At 43.1% G+C, this 21,282-nt stretch overlaps 1 protein-coding gene across 1 annotated transcript in view; it reads left to right on the forward strand.

Annotated features, from left to right (window-relative positions):
* LOC126198980 (bumetanide-sensitive sodium-(potassium)-chloride cotransporter-like) overlaps positions 1-21,282 on the forward strand; it is a 222,794-nt gene that overhangs the window by 192,951 nt on the left and 8,561 nt on the right. The window contains exons 17-19 of the mRNA XM_049935645.1: positions 3,422-3,579; positions 10,201-10,209; positions 20,024-20,132. Coding sequence (XP_049791602.1) covers positions 3,422-3,579; positions 10,201-10,209; positions 20,024-20,132 — 276 coding nt within the window. The remainder of the gene's footprint in view (positions 1-3,421; positions 3,580-10,200; positions 10,210-20,023; positions 20,133-21,282) is intronic.

Below are 21,282 nucleotides of genomic sequence, written 5' to 3' on the forward strand. Positions count from 1 at the left end.
CGGTTTTTTAGGTTAGATGGCCTCGGGCAAGTACAGAAAGGGCAACAGCCTCAAAGGGTGCGGGGCAAAGTCAGGACGTGCGGGGACCAAGCAGCAATCAGTATTGTAACTGTAAACTGTCGAAGCTGCATTGGTAAAGTATCGGAGCTTCAAGTGCTGATAGAAAGCACCGAAGCTGAAATCGTTATAGGTACAGAAAGCTGGCTGAAGCCAGAGATAAATTCAGCCAAAATTTTTACAAAGGCACAGACGGTGTTTAGAAAGGATAGAGTGCATGCAACTGGTGGTGGCGTGTTTGTCGCTGTTAGTAGTAGTTTATCCTGTAGTGAAGTGGAAGTGGATAGTTCCTGTGAATTATTATGGGTGGAGGTTACTCTCAACAGCCGAGCCAGGTTAATAATTGGCTCATTTTACCGACCTCCCGACTCAGCAGCATTAGTGGCAGAACAACTGAGAGAAAATTTGGAATACATTTCACATAAATTTTCTCAGCATATTATAGTCTTAGGTGGCGATTTAAATCTACCAGATATAGACTGGGACACTCAGATATTTCGGACGGGTGGTAGGGACAGAGCATCGAGTGACATTATACTGAGTGCACTATCCGAAAATTACCTCGAGCAATTAAACAGAGAACCGACTCGTGGAGATAACATCTTGGACCTACTGATAACAAACAGATCCGAACTTTTCGACTCTGTATGTGCAGAACAGGTAATCAGTGATCATAAGGCCGTTGCAGCATCCCTGAATATGGAAGTTAATAGGACTATAAAAAAAGGGAGGAAGGTTTATCTGTTTAGCAAGAGTAATAGAAGGCAGATTTCAGACTACCTAACAGATCAAAACGAAAATTTCTGTTCCGACACTGACAATGTTGAGTGTTTATGGAAAAAGTTTAAGGCAATTGTAAAATGCGTTTTAGACAGGTACGTGCCGAGTAAAACTGTGGTTCAACAACAAAGTTAGGAAACTGCTGCGAAAGCAAAGTGAGCTTGACTCCAAGTTTAAACGCAGCCAAAACCTCTCAGACAAACAGAAGTTAAACGATGTCAAAGTCAGCGTAAGGAGGGCTATGCGTGAAGCGTTCAGTGAATTCGAAAGTAAAATTCTATGTACCGACTTGACAGAAAATCCTACAAAGTTCTGGTCTTACGTTAAATCAGTAAGTGGCTCGAAACAGCATATCCAGACACTTCGGGATGATGATGGCATTGAAACAGAGGATGACACACGTAAAGCTGAAAGAACTTGCCCCCCTTCTAACAGCCGTGTACCTCAAGTCTCTAGAGGAACGTAAGATTCCAAATTATTGGAAAAGAGCACAGGTAGTCCCAGTCTTCAAGAAGGGTCGTCGAGCAGATGCGCACAACTATAGACCTATATCTCTGACGTCGATCTGTTGCAGAATATTAGAACATGTTTTTTGCTCGCGTATCATGTCGTTTTTGGAAACCCAGAATCTACTCTGTAGGAATCAACATAGATTCCGGAAACAGCGATCGTGTGAGACCCAACTCGCTTTATTTGTTCATGAGACCCAGAAAATATTAGATACAGGCTCCCAGGTAGGTGCTATTTTCCTTGACTTCCGGAAGGAGTTCGATACAGTTCCACACTGTCTCCTGATAAACAAAGTAAGAGCCTACGGAATATCAGACCAGCTGTGTGGCTGGATTGAAGAGTTTTTAGCAAACAGAACACAGCATGTTTTTATCAATGGAGAGACATCTACAGACGTTAAGGTAACCTCTGGCGTGCCACAGGGGAGTGTTATGGGACCATTGCTTTTCACAATATATATAAGTGACCTAGTAGATAGTGTCGGAAGTTCCATACGGCTTTTCGCAGATGATGCTGTAGTATACAGAGAAGTTGCAGCATTAGAAAATTGTAGCGAAATGCAGGAAGATCAGCAGCAGATAGGGAGTGGCAACTGACCCTTAACATAGACAAATGTAATGTATTGAGAATACATAGAAAGAAGGATCCTTTATTGTATGATTATATGATAGCGGAACAAACACTGGTAGCAGTTACTTCTGTAAAATATCTGGGAGTATGCGTGCGGAACGATTTGAAGTGGAATGACATATAAAATTAATTGTTGGTAAGGTGGGTACCAGGTTGTAAGCGGGTACCAGGTTGAGATTCATTGAGAGAGTCCTTAGAAAATGTAGTCCATCAACATAAGAGGTGGCTTACAAGACACTCGTTCGACCTATACTTGAGTATTGCTCATTAGTGTGGGAGCCATACCATATTGGGTTGACGGAGGAGGTAGAGAAGATCCAAAGAAGAGCGGCGCGTTTCGTCACAGGGTTATTTTGTAACCGTGATAGTGTTACGGAGATGTTTAGCAAACTCAAGTGGCAGACTCTGCAAGAGAGGCGCTCTGCATCGCGGTGTAGCTTGCTCGCCAGGTTTCGAGAGGGTGCGTTTCTGGATGAGGTATCGAATATATTGTTTCCCCCTACTTATACCTCCCGAGGAGATCACGAATGTAAAATTAGAGAGATTCGAGCGTGCACGGAGGCTTTCAGACAGTCGTTCTTCCCGTGAACCATACGCGACTGGAACAGAAAAGGGAGGTAATGACAGTGGCACGTAACGTGCCCTCCGCCACACACCGTTGGGTGGCTTGCGGAGTACAAATGTAGATGTAGATGAACTGATCACTGTGTAGGCTTTATGGGTTGGTTGATTTGAAACTATTCTGAAAGGATGAAAGGGCAAGAGAATTGTGGGGGAGGGGATGGAGCTTGAAAATTGGCATATGCAATCCTGGATGCAAATGAAATTGAAAAGCTCTCTTTCGAGAAAACTGATTTAATAGTACAGTTGTTTGCTGTGGGTTCTACACAATTGCTATTATTCCAGGCTTCGATTGATACTGTTTGCAGCACTGGTGTAAATTGGGTTAAATTAGAGCTGGAAGTAATGTGCAGACTACATAAAATTTTCCTTAACAAATTATTGTTATTTTTCATTTTTGTCACAATAAAACCATCCCTGTTTTTGTGGTACAAAATTGATAAAAGTATATAATTAAAATTTTGAGAAATGCTTGTATAGATCAATAAGTTTGTGTATATCAAAGTTTAGAATAACTTTTGTGGCAGATGTTGAGAAGTTTAAGATATTGCTATGATACTCACAAACAGGTCCTTTCCTATATAAATGTTTAACAGGCAAGTTAGCGTGATAACTTTTTAGTTAACAAAGGAAGAGGTGGAAACATTAAAAGATGCTTTGATTCAGATTATTTGTATGTACTTCAGAATAGTGTTATGTGCTAATGAAGAATGGTGAATGTTCAGTTATTGTGCTGTAGAACAGTCATTTGCTAATTGCATGTTTTATATGATGAACAAAAAATTTCAACTTCTAAAATACATTACGTTTGTTATGTTTACAGTATGGCAAGCTTGCTGGCAAAATTTCGAATTGATTACTCGGATGTGAAAGTAATAACAGATATAACAAGAAAACCACAGGAATCAACATATGCTTTCTTCAATGAGCTCATTAGTGGCTTTAAATTGGCTGAGAATAATCATAATACTGGAGATGGTGGTAAGTGATGTGTAAATACTTGGTAGCGGGTTGATGAAATAAAATAAGGAAAGCACTTGTGTAGAATAAAACTTACATCTAGGCAGATTGATTTAGATTTTCACTATGTTTCCTTTAAATTAACTTACAAGAATGTTGTGATGGATTCATAAAAGAAACTAAAACTTATTACTTTGACGACCTTCTCCAACTTCATTAGTTCTCCACATCAATGTTGCTAGAAACCTAAATTCTGTGCTGCTCAAAGTACTTTGTTTAACGGGAAATTAGGTAGTAGGTTAATTTAAAATTAATTCTTATTGCAGAAAACATATTGTAGATGTGGCAATGAAATATTGTGCTTCAAAAATAAATGTTACATAGATTCAAACCTTCCCACCCCTCCCACAGTGGTATTCCGCCATGCACCGAACCTACACAACATACTCATCCATCCTTACACAACCCCTGCTCCCAACCCCTTACCACATGGCTCATACCCATGTAATGGACCTAGATGCAAGACCTGTCCCAAACATCCTCCCACCACCACCTACTCCAGTCTGGTCCCAGAAATTACCTATCCCATCAAAGGCAGGGCTACCTGTGAAATCAGTCATGTGATCTACAAGCTGAGCTACAACCATTGTGCTGCATTCTATGTGGGCATGATAACCAACAAGCTGTCTGTTCTCATGAATGGCCACCGACAAACTGTGGCCAAGAAACAAGTGGACCACCCTGTTGCTGGATGCGCTGCCAAACATAACATCCTGTTATGAAACTTCCTGGAAAATTAAAACTGTGTGCCCGACTGAGACTTGAACTCGGGACCTTTGCCTTTCGTGGGCAAGTGCTCTACCATCTGAGCTACCAAAGCACGACTCACGCCCGGTACTCACAGCTTTACTTCTGCCAGTATCTCGTCTCCTACCTTCCAAACTTTACAGAAGCTCCGTGTAATTCCCAGGCCCAGGTTGACAGGTAGGGTTCGCATGTAGCCCCTGGTATAGGCCAGGCCCAGGGAGCGGTGATTGCCTGAGCTGCAACCATCCCAAATTTCCAATAGGTCCTTCTGTCGGATGTCAGAGGGGTGTGACCTGAGGTGTGAACAATCACCTAAGGTGGGTGTGCCCCCTTGTGAAGGGGGCCCACAGTTGGAAGGAGCATGCCATCGGAAACACTGGCAATCATGGGAATTTTCTCACAATGAGCCAATCATCTTCACAATCATTGTCTATTAAATGTAAATGTAATGAGGCTAATGATTCAAAGACCCTTCCCGATGCACCACGGTTCCTCATGGTCTCGCACACTGAAGACGTTCAGTCCTTCGCCATGGTAAATTCATTTATTATTAAGAAAGGTGTTGATGTAATTGCCACCCTTGTGAAATCCTGCTCTCATTTACGGAATGGCACTTTTCTTTTTGAGAGTACTTCTGAACCTCAAGCACAACTGCTGCCTGCAGCCTCGCTTCTCCACTGCTACCCTGTTCGTGTCGAGGCCCATAGAACTTTGAATTCTTCCCATAGTGTTATTTACACTAGGCTGCTCAACAGTTTAACTGAGGCCGAAATCCAGTCTTAGCTCTCTGATGAGGGTGTCATTGCCATCCATCAGGTGATGAACAGGTAGATTCCTCCTTAGTGCCCACCCACTCTTTTTCTCACCTTTGATAGAGTGGTGCTTCTGTCCCAGATCAAAGCAAGCTGTGAAATTGTCACAGTCCAGCCATATATTCCGAACCCAATGTGCTGCTACCAGTGTCATCATTTCAACCCACTAGAATATCTTGTTGACACCCAGCCCAATGTATAACCTGTGGTAGGGATGCGTACGAGGGCAATTGTCCACCTTCTTCTCCCCACTGTATCAACTGCAATGGCGGCCATGCCACCTCCTCTCAGTAGTGTCCCATGTATCTTGATGAGTGGGCTGTACAAGAGATGCGGATAAAGGAAAAGGTGCTTTACTCAGTCACTTGCAAGTTATTGACTAGTCTCAAACCCTGTGTTCTCCCATCTGGCACCTGTAGTTCTGTTTTTGTTACCCCTTGCTCCATTAAGGACATCACCACGCAGACATGCAACCTCAAATTCAGCTCTGAGGTTGTGAAATCACCTGGTGTCAAGGTAGCTTCACCATCCCCGCGTCCAGCTGTGTTCAAAGCCATCAGATGCCTGACTGAAGAGGCGAAGCCACTAGCTACACAAGACCCTCTTCAACAGTGTAGCCATGTGATACCTTAGCCCGTCCAGCCTCTGAATCACCAGTGTGCACCACAACTCATTTTTCAGCATTGGACTTCACAGGCCGTCAGCACAAGCAAGCCAATGCTTCTGTGGACCCTATGGAGCAGGATCCTACTGCTGCTGTGCCCTGTAGCAGTGAATCTTCACAGGCTTCACATGGTAGCTGCCGAGGTGACACCCCTACATCTCTTCCTCATCATGACTCTTCCCCCAATGGAACATTTGTGGCCTTTGGTGCCACAAAGAGGATTTATGGGTGCTTTTAGCATCACAGTGTCCCCTTGTACTCTGCCTTCAGGAAATGAAATTGCACCCTCATGATCACTTTGAGCTTTTGCATTTCTTCCCGGTTTGTTTTGACCTCCCCCCTGAGGTCGGCGTTCCACCTCAAGGGGTTATGCTGCTCATATGGGATGACATTCAAGTCAACCCATCTCCCTGTCTACCCATCTTCAAGTTGCTGCAGTTCATCTTTTCCTTCAGCTTATTGGGCAGCTATCTCCCCCCTCCATTTCTGCTACTCGGTGACTTTAATGTGAATCATCTCCTTTGGGGTTCTCCCAGAACCTATCAGAGGTGTGCCTCTTCTGGCTTAACAATGGAGCACCCACTTTCCTTTCTAACTTCTTGCACATCTATTCTGCACTACCCAGTTGCCCATCGTCTTCAGTGATCCATTCTTTCTGATGCCTACTCGAGTGACTATTTCCCCTGTGCTATCTGTTTGCTGACTCCTACCCCACCTGCGTGCACACCCAAAGAGCAGCTCACTAAGGCTGACTGGTGGCTTTACTCCTCTCTGGTGACCTTCAAGGAACAAGATTTCCTCAGTTGTGATTACCAGGTGGAATATCTCACGGAGGCATGCACTCTGCATTTTTAACCATCATCCTATGATGGAAAACGGCATTCATTATAAATAGATGCATGCAAAGTGTTATTGCATCCTTCGGTACAGCAAAAAAGCTAGTTGGATTTCATTCACTAGTTCTTCTAACAGTTCCACCCCTTCCTCTGTTGTGTGGGCCAACTTCCGATGGCTCTCTGGGATCACAATCAATTCGCCAATTTCCAGCCAGCCTGACAGTAGCAGACGATGTTATCATGGTCCGTATTGCTGTTTCCAACACCCTGGGCAGCCATTTTGCAGATGTTTCGAGGTCTTCCCACAAGCACCATGCCTTCCTCCATTGGAAACAAGCTGAGGAGCCTCAGGCAATACCCTTCTCTTCTCAGAATCTTGAGTGCTACAGTGCCACCTTTAGTACAAGGGAGCTACATCATGCTCTCAGTTCATCCTGATCCTCTGCCCCAGGGCCAGAAACTGTCCATATTCGGATGTTGGAGCACCTTTCTCTTGCGGTTAAGCACTTTCTGCTTAACACGTACAACCGCATCGGGGCAGAGGGCACATTTCCTGGATGCTTGCATGAAGGCACTGTCATACCCATACCTAAGCCTGGTAAAGACAAAAACCTTCCTTCTATCTACTGCCCCATCTCTCTCACCAGCTGTGTTTGCAAGGTGATGGAATGTATGATTCATGCCTGGCTGATATGATGGCTCAAGTCTCCCAATTTACTAACGAATGCACAGTGTGGATTCAGAGTGTGGCGTTCTGCCATCGACCATCTCGTTATTTTGTCCACCCAGAATTTCTCAGTGGTTTTTGATTTGGAGAAGGCCTAAGACACCTGCTGAAGAACTGGTATCCTCCATACTCTTTACATGTGGGGCTTCCATGGCTGCCTGCCCTGTTTCCTTCAGGAATTTTTAAAAGTCCGAGTTTTCATGGTGTGTGTGAGTTCTGACTTGTCAGACACCTTTATCCAGGAAAATGGTGTGCCTCAGGGTTCCGTCCTGAGTGTCGTCCTCTTTGCTGTCGCCATTAACCCTATAATGGCCTATCTCCCGCCGCGCATCTCTGGCCCCCTTTTTGTTGACGATTTTGCTATCTACTGCAGTTCTCCAAGGACCTGTGTCACTGAGCTGCATCTTCAGCGATGTCTTGATAATCTTTACTCCTGGAGCGTCAACAATTGCTTTTGTTTTTCTACTGAAAAAACCATTTGTATGAATTTCTGACATCGAAAATGGTTTCTCCCACCATCTTTACAAATCTTGGGCCTGTTGCCCTTCCATTCGTTGAAACTATGAGATTCCTGGGGTTCATGCTTGATAGGAAACTCTATTGGTCCTCCCATGTGTCTTACCTGTCAGCCTACTGTACGCAGTTCATCAGCGTCCTACGTGTCCTCAATGGTGCTTTCCGGGGTGTTGATAGAACCACCCTCTTCTGTTTGTACCGGTCCCTTGTCCATTTGAAACTTGACTATGGGTGCTTTGTTTATGCGTCTGCAGATCCATCCCTCTTATGCTGTCTCAACACTCTCCACCACCGTGGCATCTGTTTGGCCTCTGGTGCCTTTTACACTAGCCCAATTGAGTGTCTGTATGCTGAAGCTGCTGAACTAACACCGTCCTACTGCTATGACTTTCTCCTCACCATGTATGCAAGACATTTGCCATCCTATGCCCTCTTTCTTCGATGATTCTTTGATCACCAGTATGGGGCATGTCCCTCTTCTCTGTTACCTCCTGGAGTCTGCTTTTGCTACGGCGGCTTAACTTCACACTACCTGCAACTTTCGCAGTGGGTGTGAACCCTTCACCATCTTGGCTTCATGAAGTGCCCCATGTTAACCTTGGCCTTCTTTTGCTTCCTAAAGACACTACTCCAACCTCACTCTATCACCTTCAGTTTCACGATCTTCGCATGGAACTTCACAATAGTACCTTTGTTTATGCTGATGGCTCTTGGGCTGACAATGGGATCGGGTGTGCCTTCATCATTGGTGCCCGTGTCTTTTGATATTGGCTTCTGACACACTGGTCAGTGTTTACAGTAGAGCTCTTCGTCCTGTATCAGGCCACGGAGTACATCCGACGACTCCGATTTTTCAATTGTGTCCTCTGCTCAGACTCACTTAGCGCCCTTCAAAATCTATGTGCACTGTACACCGCCCATCCCTTAGTGCAATGGGTCCAGGAAAACTGTCACTTACTCATTCTTGGTGGAGCCACTGAGATGTTTCTGTGGGTTCCTGGTCATGTCAGTCTGCCAGGAAACGCAGCTGCTGACACTGCTGCCAAGGCTACCATTCCCGTACCTCAGCCCGCCAGTTCCTGTATTCCCTCTGAAGATCTCCATGTTGTCGTCTGTCAGGAGGTGATGTCCATTTGGCATCCCTAATGGTTGTCTCTTCACAGGTATAAGCTCTGGTTTATTAAGCCTCTCCCAGTGGCTTGGACAACCTCCTCTTGGCCCTCCCACTGGAAGGTCATTTTAACTAGGCTGTGTATTGTGCGTTGCCTTTCTAGCCATCATCATTTGGTAAGTGGTACTACCCCTCCACTTTGTACACATTGCACCCAAGTTTTAACTGTCGGCCGTTTCCTGATGGAATGCCCATTTTTTAACTCTTTACGTTCCTGCTTGGATTTGCCGTCTGAGTTATCGGCTGTTTTAGCAAATGACGCACGGGCTGTTGACCGCATTTTACTTTCTATCCGTCAAAGCAATATGGCAAAGGTCATTTAAATTTTAGGTTTGGACCTCCATTTCTGTATGGTGTCTTTTTTTAGCCCTTTCTCCAAGTTCCTGTTTTTAGCTTTCTTCTCTTATGTCAATTGGGACTGACATATGAGGTGTGGCTAGAAAAAAACCGGACTAGTACTGGTGAAACAATAAAACGAATGCAATAAGGCTGAAAGTCGCGTGGCCTGTCACGTGACTCTCGCTCCGCCTACTGCTAGAGTTTCATCTGCCTCCTGCACTCAGTCTGCCCGTGGCGTCTAAGTAGTTGACGTTTTGTCTGTGCGTCGGAAAATGTTGACTGTACAGAAAGAACAGCGTGTTAACATCAAATTTTGTTTCAAACTAGGAAAATCTGCAAGTGAAACGTTTGTAATGTTACAACAAGTGTACGGCGATGATTGTTTATCGCGAACACAAGTGTTTGAGTGGTTTAAACGATTTAAAGATGGCCGCGAAGACACCAGTGATGACACTCGCACTGGCAGACCATTGTCAGCAAAAACTGATGCAAACATTGAAAAAATCGGTAAACTTGTTCGACAAGATCGCCGTTTAACAATCAGAGCAGTGTCTGAGTTAACAGGAGTTGACAAGGAAAGTGTCGAACAAGTTTACCGATTTTTTCAATGTTTGCATCAGTTTTTGCTGACAATGGTCTGCCAGTGCGAGTGTCATCACTGGTGTCTTCGCGGCCATCTTTAAATCGTTTAAACCACTCAAACACTTGTGTTTGCGATAAACAATCATCGCTGTACACTTGTTGTAACATTACAAACGTTTCACTTGCAGATTTTCCTAGTTTGAAACAAAATTTGATATTAACACACTGTTCTTTCTGTACACTCAACATTTTCCGACGCACAGACAAAAGTCAAGTACTTAAAACAGATGCCACGGGCAGACTGAGTGCAGGAGGCAGATGAAACTCGAGCAGTAGGCGGAGCGAGAGTCACGTGACAGGCCACGCGACTTTCAGCCTTATTGAATTCGTTTTATTGTTTCACCAGTACTAGTCCGGTTTTTTTCTAGCCACACCTCGTATAGTCGTTTTTTAACTCCTCTCAGTTTGTGTGTTCTATAGTTTTGACTTGGGCACATATGCCGCCATTTGTTCTTTGCGCCCTAAACCAAAACAAAACCAAATCGTGCACTGGTGCTGCTGCTTGCAGTGTGGTTTCAGTTGTCTGAGACTGCAGTCGTGTGTGTGTGTGTGTGTGTGTGTGTGTGTGTGTGTGTGTGTGTGTGTGTGTGTGTCGTCTGTTGTTGACAAAGGCCTTAATGGCCGAAAACTTTATTTGTGACAGTCTTTTTGTGGTGCCTATCTGCGACTCAGTATCTCTGCTATATTGCGTTATATAGAATAACAATCAGAAAATTTTCATAGCAACATGTAAAGGTAATTAACAGATAAATTTGTGTGTGTTCGTGAAAAACCATTTTACCTTAGTTGGCTTACAGTGATGTATTTAAGTTGTTGTCAATCTGCATTTGCCTTGAACTTAGTAAACATCCACTGGCAAAAATAACTAATGGTAGTAACAGTTACCTTACCTTGTATGTACTACAAAGGTGAGCCACCATGAATATGCCTAGAATGAGTGAAAATACTGAGGTGCAGTGTGCGCTAAGTTACAGTGAACAGTGTACAAATTTTCTGAAGTAAGCAAATAATTTTTAATGTTAACAGCTGTCAGCTATGGTACAACTTCTTTTTATTATTTAATTGAACTATATACAGTTTCTGTGGCATTGTAAAGAGCCCTTAAAGAGGACACTGAAATAATTTGTGGAACTTAATCAAATAGTAAAAAGATAACAGCACTACAAAACCTTGCCCCACTATCAGAAGAAGGGGTCTCACTAACGCCTGTCGTACTGTACCACAGGTAAGTAAACATGTAACTTTGGTACAGTTAAACTGTTTATCATTGTGACTGTTGTGTTCCTCCATGACAGCTGTGGATACAATCCGGATATCTGGATGAACAAAAATAGCACTTACATATCCATGTGGACTTCCTACTAGTCAAGGTCTACAACTTGGTCAAGGATTTTAGCTTAACTAGGCTAAAGCATTGATGCATGCTAGACATGGATTCTGGACAGACAGTAATGCATGCTGAATTTCATCTGGCCTTATTTGCAGCATTGGTCAATGATGGCTTTGGGAGTAACTGTGTTTCCTTGCAGAACTTTCCCCATAGATAAAAAGTAGAGATATGTTAAGTCTGGTGAACTTGCAGGCCATTTTGTATTTGCCGCATGACTAAACCTATGTGCAGAAACCCGCTGGTTACTGCAACTTCCAACTACAGTAGACTCAAGTTGGGCTACTGTGACAGGAGTATAGCATGCTGACAATCAAACTGGTGCACCCGCAACTACCTGAGGTGGTTACCATCACCTGGTCTGCTGTGCATGTGAAGAACTACTTGACGACACCTGATGGGAATAGCGTCTGTAAAATCCCCCAGATGTTAATGATTTAGAGATGTGTAAATACCTAAACTGTATTCTTGTTGTCACTCTGAGCCATTAAATTTTAGGTTTTTTACAGCAGTGTTTTTTTCTTGTGTTCCTACTTAGAACACAAGTGGCGATGAGTGAGGTTCGAATTTCCATGGATTTTAGATTCTGTGGTTTTTCTGCCTTTTGGCTCTTCCATGGAGGGTTTACTTAAACCACTTCTGCAAAGCAGCAGGTGCATATGGCCCTGTTGGAACAGTTGTTGGCTTTGTTGACCCATGCTCAGCTGCTGGTTTTTCACCCTCCAATTCCCCTCATCCATCACAACTTCCAAATGATGGATCCGCAGAAGACTAAAATGCTTATGAGAAGCGGCTTCTTTACCAACATTTCATGGCATTCAAAGTGGTTGACAAGGTGGTCTGTAAAGTTCTTTTCTTATTGTGGATACACCCTCATATGTATCACTTAATGTGCTACATAATTCCTCTGCAAGAACTAGCATCGCTTTCTTTCAACAATATGTGTAGTTTGCTGTCCTATCACTGCAAGCGTACGCATGTGGTTCCTGCATGTGTTGAATTCCACCCATGTCACAAAAAACCACAGCAATCGTATTGAGCTTTGGCAGCCAAGCTTAATGGCCTCAGTTGTCAGTTTGTGTCAGTTCACAAAGGCTAAATCTCAGGAGTCTTACGCAGACACCATAATCGGATGCAATCATGTTTCATGCAGCCTAGGTGGGTGGCCTGCCCCAAGCAGTAAAGAAAATTTGTTTGGGTTAGATATCTTTGTTGTTTTTGCTTTTTCTATCACAGTGTGGTGCAACTGGTGTCAGATCAAGGATTGGATTCTTTGTGTTCGGAGTTTTTGATTTGTTTGTCTCAGGAATAGGTTGTGCTAACAATTTCATGGCACACATCACCCTCAATCTGCCCTCACTTTTTTTGGGTCTAAATGGTGCCAGTAGCCTTACACCACAAGGTTAAGATGGAGTTGGGCTGCTTACTATCATTGGGAGTGATTAGATTGATTTCTTTAAGTAAATTGGCTATGAATTTAGCAATCTTAAAGAAGTCACATGGTTGGCTTCAGCTGTGTGGCAACTTCAAGGTCACCATTAATGCGTAGTCTGTTTCAGACGCTTAACCCCTGCCTCGCTTGGAGGAGTTGCTAAAAAAAAAAAATTGGTTTGGGACCAATTCTTTTCAAAAAATCGTCTAAAGCTGCCTTCTGATTCCACTGGACAAAGCACAAAAAATTGTTGCTTGGGATTAATACGCCTTTCGGCCTCTTATCAGTATAAATGGCTAATGTTCGGGTTCGGTAGTGTGCCTGCCATCTTTCAGTGTTCTTTAGAACATGTTATGACAGTTGTCTGTCATTGCATTAACTGTCTTCAAGGCGAATACTACCACAGAGGATGACCTACATAACATACGTTATTTGTTTACTGTTCTACGTGCCATGTGCCTTGAATGTAATCTCACCAATTCTCACGTTTTACAGACTTCTGTTGTTTATTTGGGTCATGAAATTTTCTGGCAGGGCATGTGCCCCATGGAACAGTGTGTCACTGCCATAACAGCTTTGGCCTGTCTGTCTAATATAAGAGGACTCCAGGCATTCCTTCGCAAAGTTGAATACTATCACAAGTTTATTTCTAGGATGGCTACTGTCACTCACCCCTTGCATCTGTTGCATCAGAAACATGTTCCTTTTGTTTGATCTGCCATTTGAGAGACTTTCTGTGCAGCTTAAAGATAACCTTCACTCTGCACCATGTCTTGCAACATTTCGACCTGGCAAGCACCTGGTCCTGGCCACGGAGGTATCAGAGTACCTTATGAGGTCAGTCTTGGCTCATCGCTATTCAGTCCACACAGCTCTGCAACATTATTTTCAGGTGGAAAAAGCAGCTCTTGCTACTGTATAAGCCTTAAAAAATTACATGCATTCTTTCACACCGCCATTCTTACTGGACCAGACCACTCATCCACTTCAGCACTGAGTTCTGTTCTTGTCCCAATAAAATAACTGAGATCCATTTCTGTCCCATTTTGCAACATGCAAATGTGGATGCTCTGTCCCAGCTCCCTATGGGGCCTAAACCTCATTACACCAGGAGGAACTGTTTCGTTTTAAACTGGATATGGAGGCAAGGCAGTCAGTGAATGGCTTCCCAATCACCAGTTCCCATGTTGCCTATGCTATGGTGGTGGATCTGGTGCTTTGGCAAATCATACACTTGGTAATTTTTATGCATTATGTCATCGCTTCTCCCTCCTGGATGGCATTATTCTCTTATCAATGGAAGGGTTTACGCCCCATATCATAATTGCAGCAGCTCTGCAGCAGAAGGTCCTCTCCAGTTGTTATATCAGCATCAACATGGGAGAACTCTTGCACAAATCTGTTGGCATGCCATCATGTGGTTTGGCTGTGCATAGATCAGGAAGTGGAACACCTTGTCATGGCCTGCTCACGTGTTCGAATCACCAGGCAGTGTTGTGCACTGTTTTTTCGCCGTGGCCAGCCCTTACACAACCTTGGGAAGGAGTCCACAGATTTTGCTGGTATTTTTTAGGCACTTCCTGGTTATTGGCAACTGGTGATTTTTCTCAAATTCCTTGTGTCATGCGTTGTCCACCTGAGACAGCAGACATGACTGTCAAGGCTCAGTTAAAGAAATTCTCCATAGATGGTCTGTCTTGCAACCTGGTTTTGGACAATAGTCCTCAGTTTGTGGTAGACACTCAATGGCATTTGTCACTTCAGCACCTCCTTTCCACCCATAGTCAAATGGTGAGGTGGAACAACTTGTCTAACATTTTAAGACAGTTGCACAAGTATGTAGGCAATTTCTCAGCCAAAGAGGCTCTCACATTTTTTTAAGCTCTTACAGAACAAAGCCAACTGAGTCGAAACATCCTGCCAAGCTTCTGCATGGCCATCAGCCAGAAGTGCAGCTCAACCTCTTGCTGCCATGGAGGTCTCCCCCCCCCCCCCTCCCTCCCTCCGTGGTGCCAGTAGTGTCACTGTTTGTGCCTAACACAGCAGCCTGCACCATGCCAGGGCATTTGGACAATACCGTTACTGGATCAGGGCCCCTGCCTTGGAACATGGGCTCTATGCCTCATTCACCATTGGCCTTAACCGCTCCATCGCTATGCACGCACTGGGTTGTGCTTGCCTACCCTGGATCACTGGTTGGCCTTCATCAGCACCAATAGAGGCTTTACTTCTTGCGGCAGATGCCAGCACCTCCCACTGCACTGAACAGGTGCTGCTGCCAGGTGGGACAGATGCCGGGCCTCCATCGCCATAACCTCTCCTCCTGTCTGCAACAATCTTGCTGCCCATGCCGACACCCCTCATCGTGACCTCCAGTGTCCAAAGGGCTTCCACCCCCATTGTCACCAATCCTATGCTCCAGTCATCTCAGGCTCTGTGGCTGGTGGGGGTGCCCTGTTCCCATTCACTTTCACCCATATGCACTGCTCAGACAGATTGGGTACTTCTCGCATATTTGGATGCCATCCCACCAACATGGATGTCTCTTCAGTCACAGCATCAGCCTGGTCTTTCCCCATGCCAGGAAAGAGTAATGTAGTAACTAGCTGGTTAGTACACCTACTGCCCACAACGGTCGTAAGTTGGGAAACTATGGAAAATGTAGTGTACACTGACATTCGAACTGTGCACCTGCAACTGCCAGAGGTGGTTGCTAGTGGCAACCTGGTCATCAATCATTGTCACCTTGTCTGCCGTACACATGCAGCACCTGTTGGGGATAATATCTTTATAAGGACATGCTCAGGCCTCCAGGCTCTCAGTTGTTAATGTTTTTTGTGACATGTAAATACCTTCACTGTATACTTGTTATCACTTCATGACCCAGTACATTGTATCTCTTTGGCAGTTGTCAGTTTCCTTGTGTTCCTAGTTACAACACAATGCTCTGCAAATATTCTGTTAAGGTTTGCAATTATCTGAATGGAATATGAGAGACACCTTGGATTGCCTTATGTGCAGTGGGATGTTTTCCAATAACTGAGGCAGCATATCTGTTGGGAAGTGTATATATTTGTGGCTATTAGGCCTATCAATAAAACAGGGACTGAAGTTGAGATTCCTAAAAAGCTATATGATGTGTCACTTGGTGATCAACAAATTTGGCTTCATTATATTACGTGGACTATTTTCTGTTGGGATCTGGATGTCAGATGGCATGTATAAGGCACATAAACTAAGTCCATGACCATGAGTTGTGTTACGGAAAGACTCCTTTTAAAAACACAAGGAGCCTCATATTATGCATACAACATTGTCATACACATCATACTATCAACAGTGCAGGTCAAGTCATAAATTCTTGGCTTGGAGAAAATAAATTGAAGCTAAAGACTCAGTTCTTACAATTTCTATGAATCTTTGTTGATAGTACTATTATTTAACTGGATAGCTAAAAAATCTACTCACCAAGTGGCGGCAGAACACAGACATAAAAGACTGATGTGATTGGCAAGCTCTCTGAGCCAAAGGAAAAGAACTGGAGAGGTCTAGGAGAAGGGGTAGGTTTGCTGAAAGTCACCCAGAACTGCGGGTCAGCGGAGACGTACCATACGGAAAGAGAAGGAAAGTAAGATACGTAGGATGATGCTATATGTATAATATCAGTCTCCTTGTGTTCTACACATTGCTTTGGTTGTGTGACTCAAGGTCATGGACCTAGATTCTGAGTGCCAATGACTAATATCCATTTCTCTCAGTAGCATGGATTGTCAACTGGTCAGTAGTGCCCATTGTGGAGATTGATCTGCATCTATCTGCAACAGTCAAGGACACTCATGGCTTTGGACTTCGAATAGTAAAACACAGCTATGGTTTCTTAACAAATGTCGTCACAGAAACAGACTGCAGAGAGGCAGCAAGGAAATTTCAGCCACTAACAGTAGCATGGTGCCACTAACAATAGCATGGTGCAGACCACAGATCCTCAGAATGCCCCATCATCAACTTGACTATGAGACAGACCGACATGGGTGCAATGTTGGCACTTACGAAAAGACTCAATTCTGCACCATCATCACAGGACATTCCTGTCTGTCCCATGAGCAGTGTCAAACAGGCAGTTGCAAGCTCTGAAATGAAACAGTGGATGATATAAGGCATGAAACAAGCCATATTCTCACAAAAGCCAAGTTATCACTGCCCAACATGACCATGGCTGAGCACAATGGCCTGCAAGCACTATACAATGATGAAAGCATTGTAATCTTTCCTGCTGACAAGGGAATGCAGCCATAATTATGGAATAGGCACATTATGATATGAAGATCTGTGTGGTACTGGACAAAGATGCTTATTGGAAACTCACACACAACCCAGCATCTGAACTTCTCAAGCGCTCTTCAGTGGAAGACAGTGTGGTCAAGAAACTTGCCTGACCGGCATCTCGACCACAAATTGCTTATGCTTTACCGAAGGTCTGCAAGGATGGGACATCATTCTGCCTCATTGTATCCAGCATTGGTTCACCAGCATATAAGCTGGCAAAGTACTTGGCCAATCTCCTCACCCCACATGTGGGTCACTGCAAACATCATACTAAAAAAAATCAGCAGATTCTATCAGGCAAATTAACCGTCTTTGACTTAGGGTGGCACTGTTAACAAATTTGCCTGTCTGAGACTGTTTGTACCTAGTATCCCAGCTCTTTGTAAGTGGTGTGGTTGAGCTATTTAGGCACACTCTTAAGTCGCCTTATTTACTGCACAAGTATGATCAGATGGATGGTGTTGCAATGATTGGCCCATTAGCTCTAGTTTTTACAAACCTCTTCGTAGAGATGCATTGCTCTTCCTTGATGATGTCCTGGTCCAACACAAACAAAATGGATGCCTTGGCCACAGTGTCTATGTAAAACCCACCACCACCAATCTGTACTTGCATGCCATCATCACCTGGCACAGAAGCGCACTGTTTTGCAAACACTGGTGCACTGTGCAAGAATGATATCAGATGCTGATAATCTGTCCCATGAGCTATACCATCAACACAAGGCCTTCAGGAACAGTGGCTATGAGTCTACCAAATAAATGAAGACTCACAATAAGACCACCAACAATTATTGCAGAGTTAACTATGAGCAGCAGATACTGAGCAGCTGGTGCCAATCAAATGGATATTTTACAAAGAAAATATCGATGTAGTTTTAAGTAAAATATCTAAAAGAAATTTTAAATTAAAATAATACACTGAGGTAACAAAAGTCATGGTATACCTGCTAATATAATGTTGGACCTCGTTTTGCCCTGCATAGTGCAGCAAATCAATGTGTATGGACTCAACAAGACATTGGAATTCCTCTGCAGAAATATCGAGCCATGCTGCCTTTATAGCCATCCATAATTGCAAAAGGTTGCCGGTGCAGGAGTTTTTGCACAAACTAACCGCTTGATTATGCCCCATAAATATTTGTTGGGATTAATGTTGGGCGATCTGGGTGGCCAAACCATTCACTCAAACTGTCCAGAATGTTCTCCAAACCAATCGAGAAAAGTTGTGGCCGAATTACAGGAAGCATTGTCATACAAATAAATTCCATTATTGTTTGGGAACGTGGAAGTCAATGAATGGCTGTAAATGGTCTCCAAGTAACTGAACATGCCATTATGGAGCCACCATCAGCTAGCACAGTGCCTTTGGTCCATGGCTTCATGGAGTCTGCACCACACTTGAACCATACTGTCTGCTTTTACCAACAGAATCGGGACTCACCTGACCAGACCACAGTTTCCCAATCATCTAGGCAAAGACACTCACACTGGTCATCTGCTGCCATAGCCCATTAATGCCAATCATATGTCCCACATTGATTTCTGCGGTTATTTCATACAGTGTTGCTGGCCTTCTAAGCACTGAGAACTCTATGCAAATGGTGCTGCTCTTGGTTGTTAAATGAAGGCTCTCGTCCTCTTTGTTGTCTGTGGTGAGAGGTAATGCCTGAAATTTGGGATTCTCAGCACACTGTTGACTCTGTGCATCTCAGAATATTGAATTCCCTAACTATTTCTGAAATTTAATGCCCCATGTGTCTAGCTCCAACTACCATTCCACAATCAGATTCTGTTAATTCCTGTCATGTGGCTGTAATCACATCGGAAACCTTTTGATATGGGAGTAAAAATGATAGTTTTCCCAGTGCACTGCCCTTTTATACATTGTACACGCAATACTATTGCCATCTGTATATGTGCCTATCACTATCCCATGGTTTATGTCACCTCATTGTAAAGCTCTTAGTCAAATAATCTTCTCTTGTTACCTTTCCCTAGTGTCGTAATCTCTATACACTATTCTTAGTGGTCATTGGTGCTATCGCTGTAACACAAGATGAACTTAGTTGTGAAGTTTGGAAGGTAGGAGAGGGAGATACTAGTGGGAGTAAAGCTGTGAAGACGGGTCATGAGTCGTGCTTGGGTAGGTCAGATGGTAGAGCACTTGCCCATGAAAGTCAAAGGTCCCGAGTTCAAGTCTCGATCCAAAACACAGTTTTAATCTGCCAGGAAGTTTCATAACAGTGCACACTCTGCCACAGAGTGAACATTTCATTCTGGAACTTACTTCTAGCAGAACTATTTGTAATACTTGATTTATTATTTGAACTTTGGAAGGTAGTATATATTGATCCCACCTACCCCTCCCGTCAGTCTGCTAACATTTCTTCAACAGTGTCCTCTTCATTTCTTCAACAGTGTCCTCTTCAGTCACCACCACAATTTGTAGTAAACTTTAGACCAATTCATAGGCTTTAAGATACAATAATTAACTATGGAGTTAATATAGTAATTATTCCTGGAATAAACAGAGAAAGCACTAGTAATCTCCACATATGTTAACAATTTAATTCTAGCTAATTTTTATTATTAAGACATGTTATACTGAGACTTTTGTGGTATCATTATACTCGCATAAATGGACAGGCAAATAATGTAAACAGTCAGCATGTTGGCATATTTCACACGAGAAAGTATACTAAAATTGTAAAACTGATTTGCTCCTGTCATAATGAGAGATTGCAACTATGATCTACAGAACTTGCAAATAACTAAATATATGTTCTGATTACTTTTCTTTCCAGTGCACATTAAGGAAGAAGAACTTAGATCAATGGCAGACAAAACCAACAGACATATTAGACTGAGAGAACTAATGATGGAGAACTCTATCAATGCTAATCTAATTGTTATGTAAGTAGTCAACTTTCGTATAAAATTTACGCCAGCTGCTAAATTTATCTTTATAAACAGTTAATGTTGGCTTTGTATGCTGAAATCAATTACCAAAATCGCAATTCTATGATAACATGGATAATGAAATGAGATTTTTCACAGCCAAAGTTTTGTGTAAGACATGAAAGATTAAAAAAAGGGAGATGTCAAAACAAACAGCAGTAGACTAGATAGAGATGGAAAAGATTCAAAAGCAAGGAAACTGATGTAAGGGGAGCCAGACAAGAATCTCAGAAACGTGGCTATACAAAATTAAAAGGATAGCAGCAGCAGTAAATGTTTCACCTCACTCATTTGGGAAATTACAAAAACATGGTTAAAATGAAACTGGCCTCCAAAAGGTATATTTGGCCGAAGAGGCGAGGGGGTGGGAGAGGAGGGAGGGAGGGAGTGTGTGTGGCTATTGGTAATGGAATAAGTGTGTCAGAATGTTGCGAGTGGCGGATCACTACTTAATTGTAGCAAAGCATGTACTGCAACAGGATGCTATGAGATTATAGCACACATCACCAATTCTCCTTCATTGAAATTTGTGAGGTGCTGACAGCTAAAGACTGAAAATGTGGCTTTCTTGTTGTGACCTTCACTTCTAAAATATGGATGCTCTGAAAAGAGATCAGACACTGAAGGTGCAGTACCAGCTCTCCCTTGTAGCTATAAAATTCTTGCCAGTGCTTTTGGAAAAAATGAGCCTACCCATTGCCACAGTCAGTAACATGTAAAATAAAATTGTCTGTACAATACATTACATTTTCATCAACTTAGAAATATGTAAGAAATGATAGCCTATGAAGAATTAAAACAATTATCTGTGTCAGTAACTTTTTATTTTCTCCCACAACACATTTCAGTGGCATACACACCAATCTCCCAGGTAATTCAGTGGATTACACCACATTTTCATTCACTGGATGTAGCAAGTTGTTTATTTAGAGTTACATTTTGCTACCAATAATGTATAATCAGCATCTGTAAAGGTGATGACATTAGGACTACAAACTGTATATGATAATAAAGCTACTTACAATATGTTCTAGCTGACAGACCCCAGCGGTTCATCATAAATGTACATTTTCATCTTTAGATGTCTCTCATACACAAAACTACT

This window comes from Schistocerca nitens, chromosome 8 (genome assembly GCF_023898315.1).
Source record: "Schistocerca nitens isolate TAMUIC-IGC-003100 chromosome 8, iqSchNite1.1, whole genome shotgun sequence".
Classification (NCBI taxonomy): Eukaryota; Metazoa; Arthropoda; class Insecta; order Orthoptera; family Acrididae; genus Schistocerca; species Schistocerca nitens.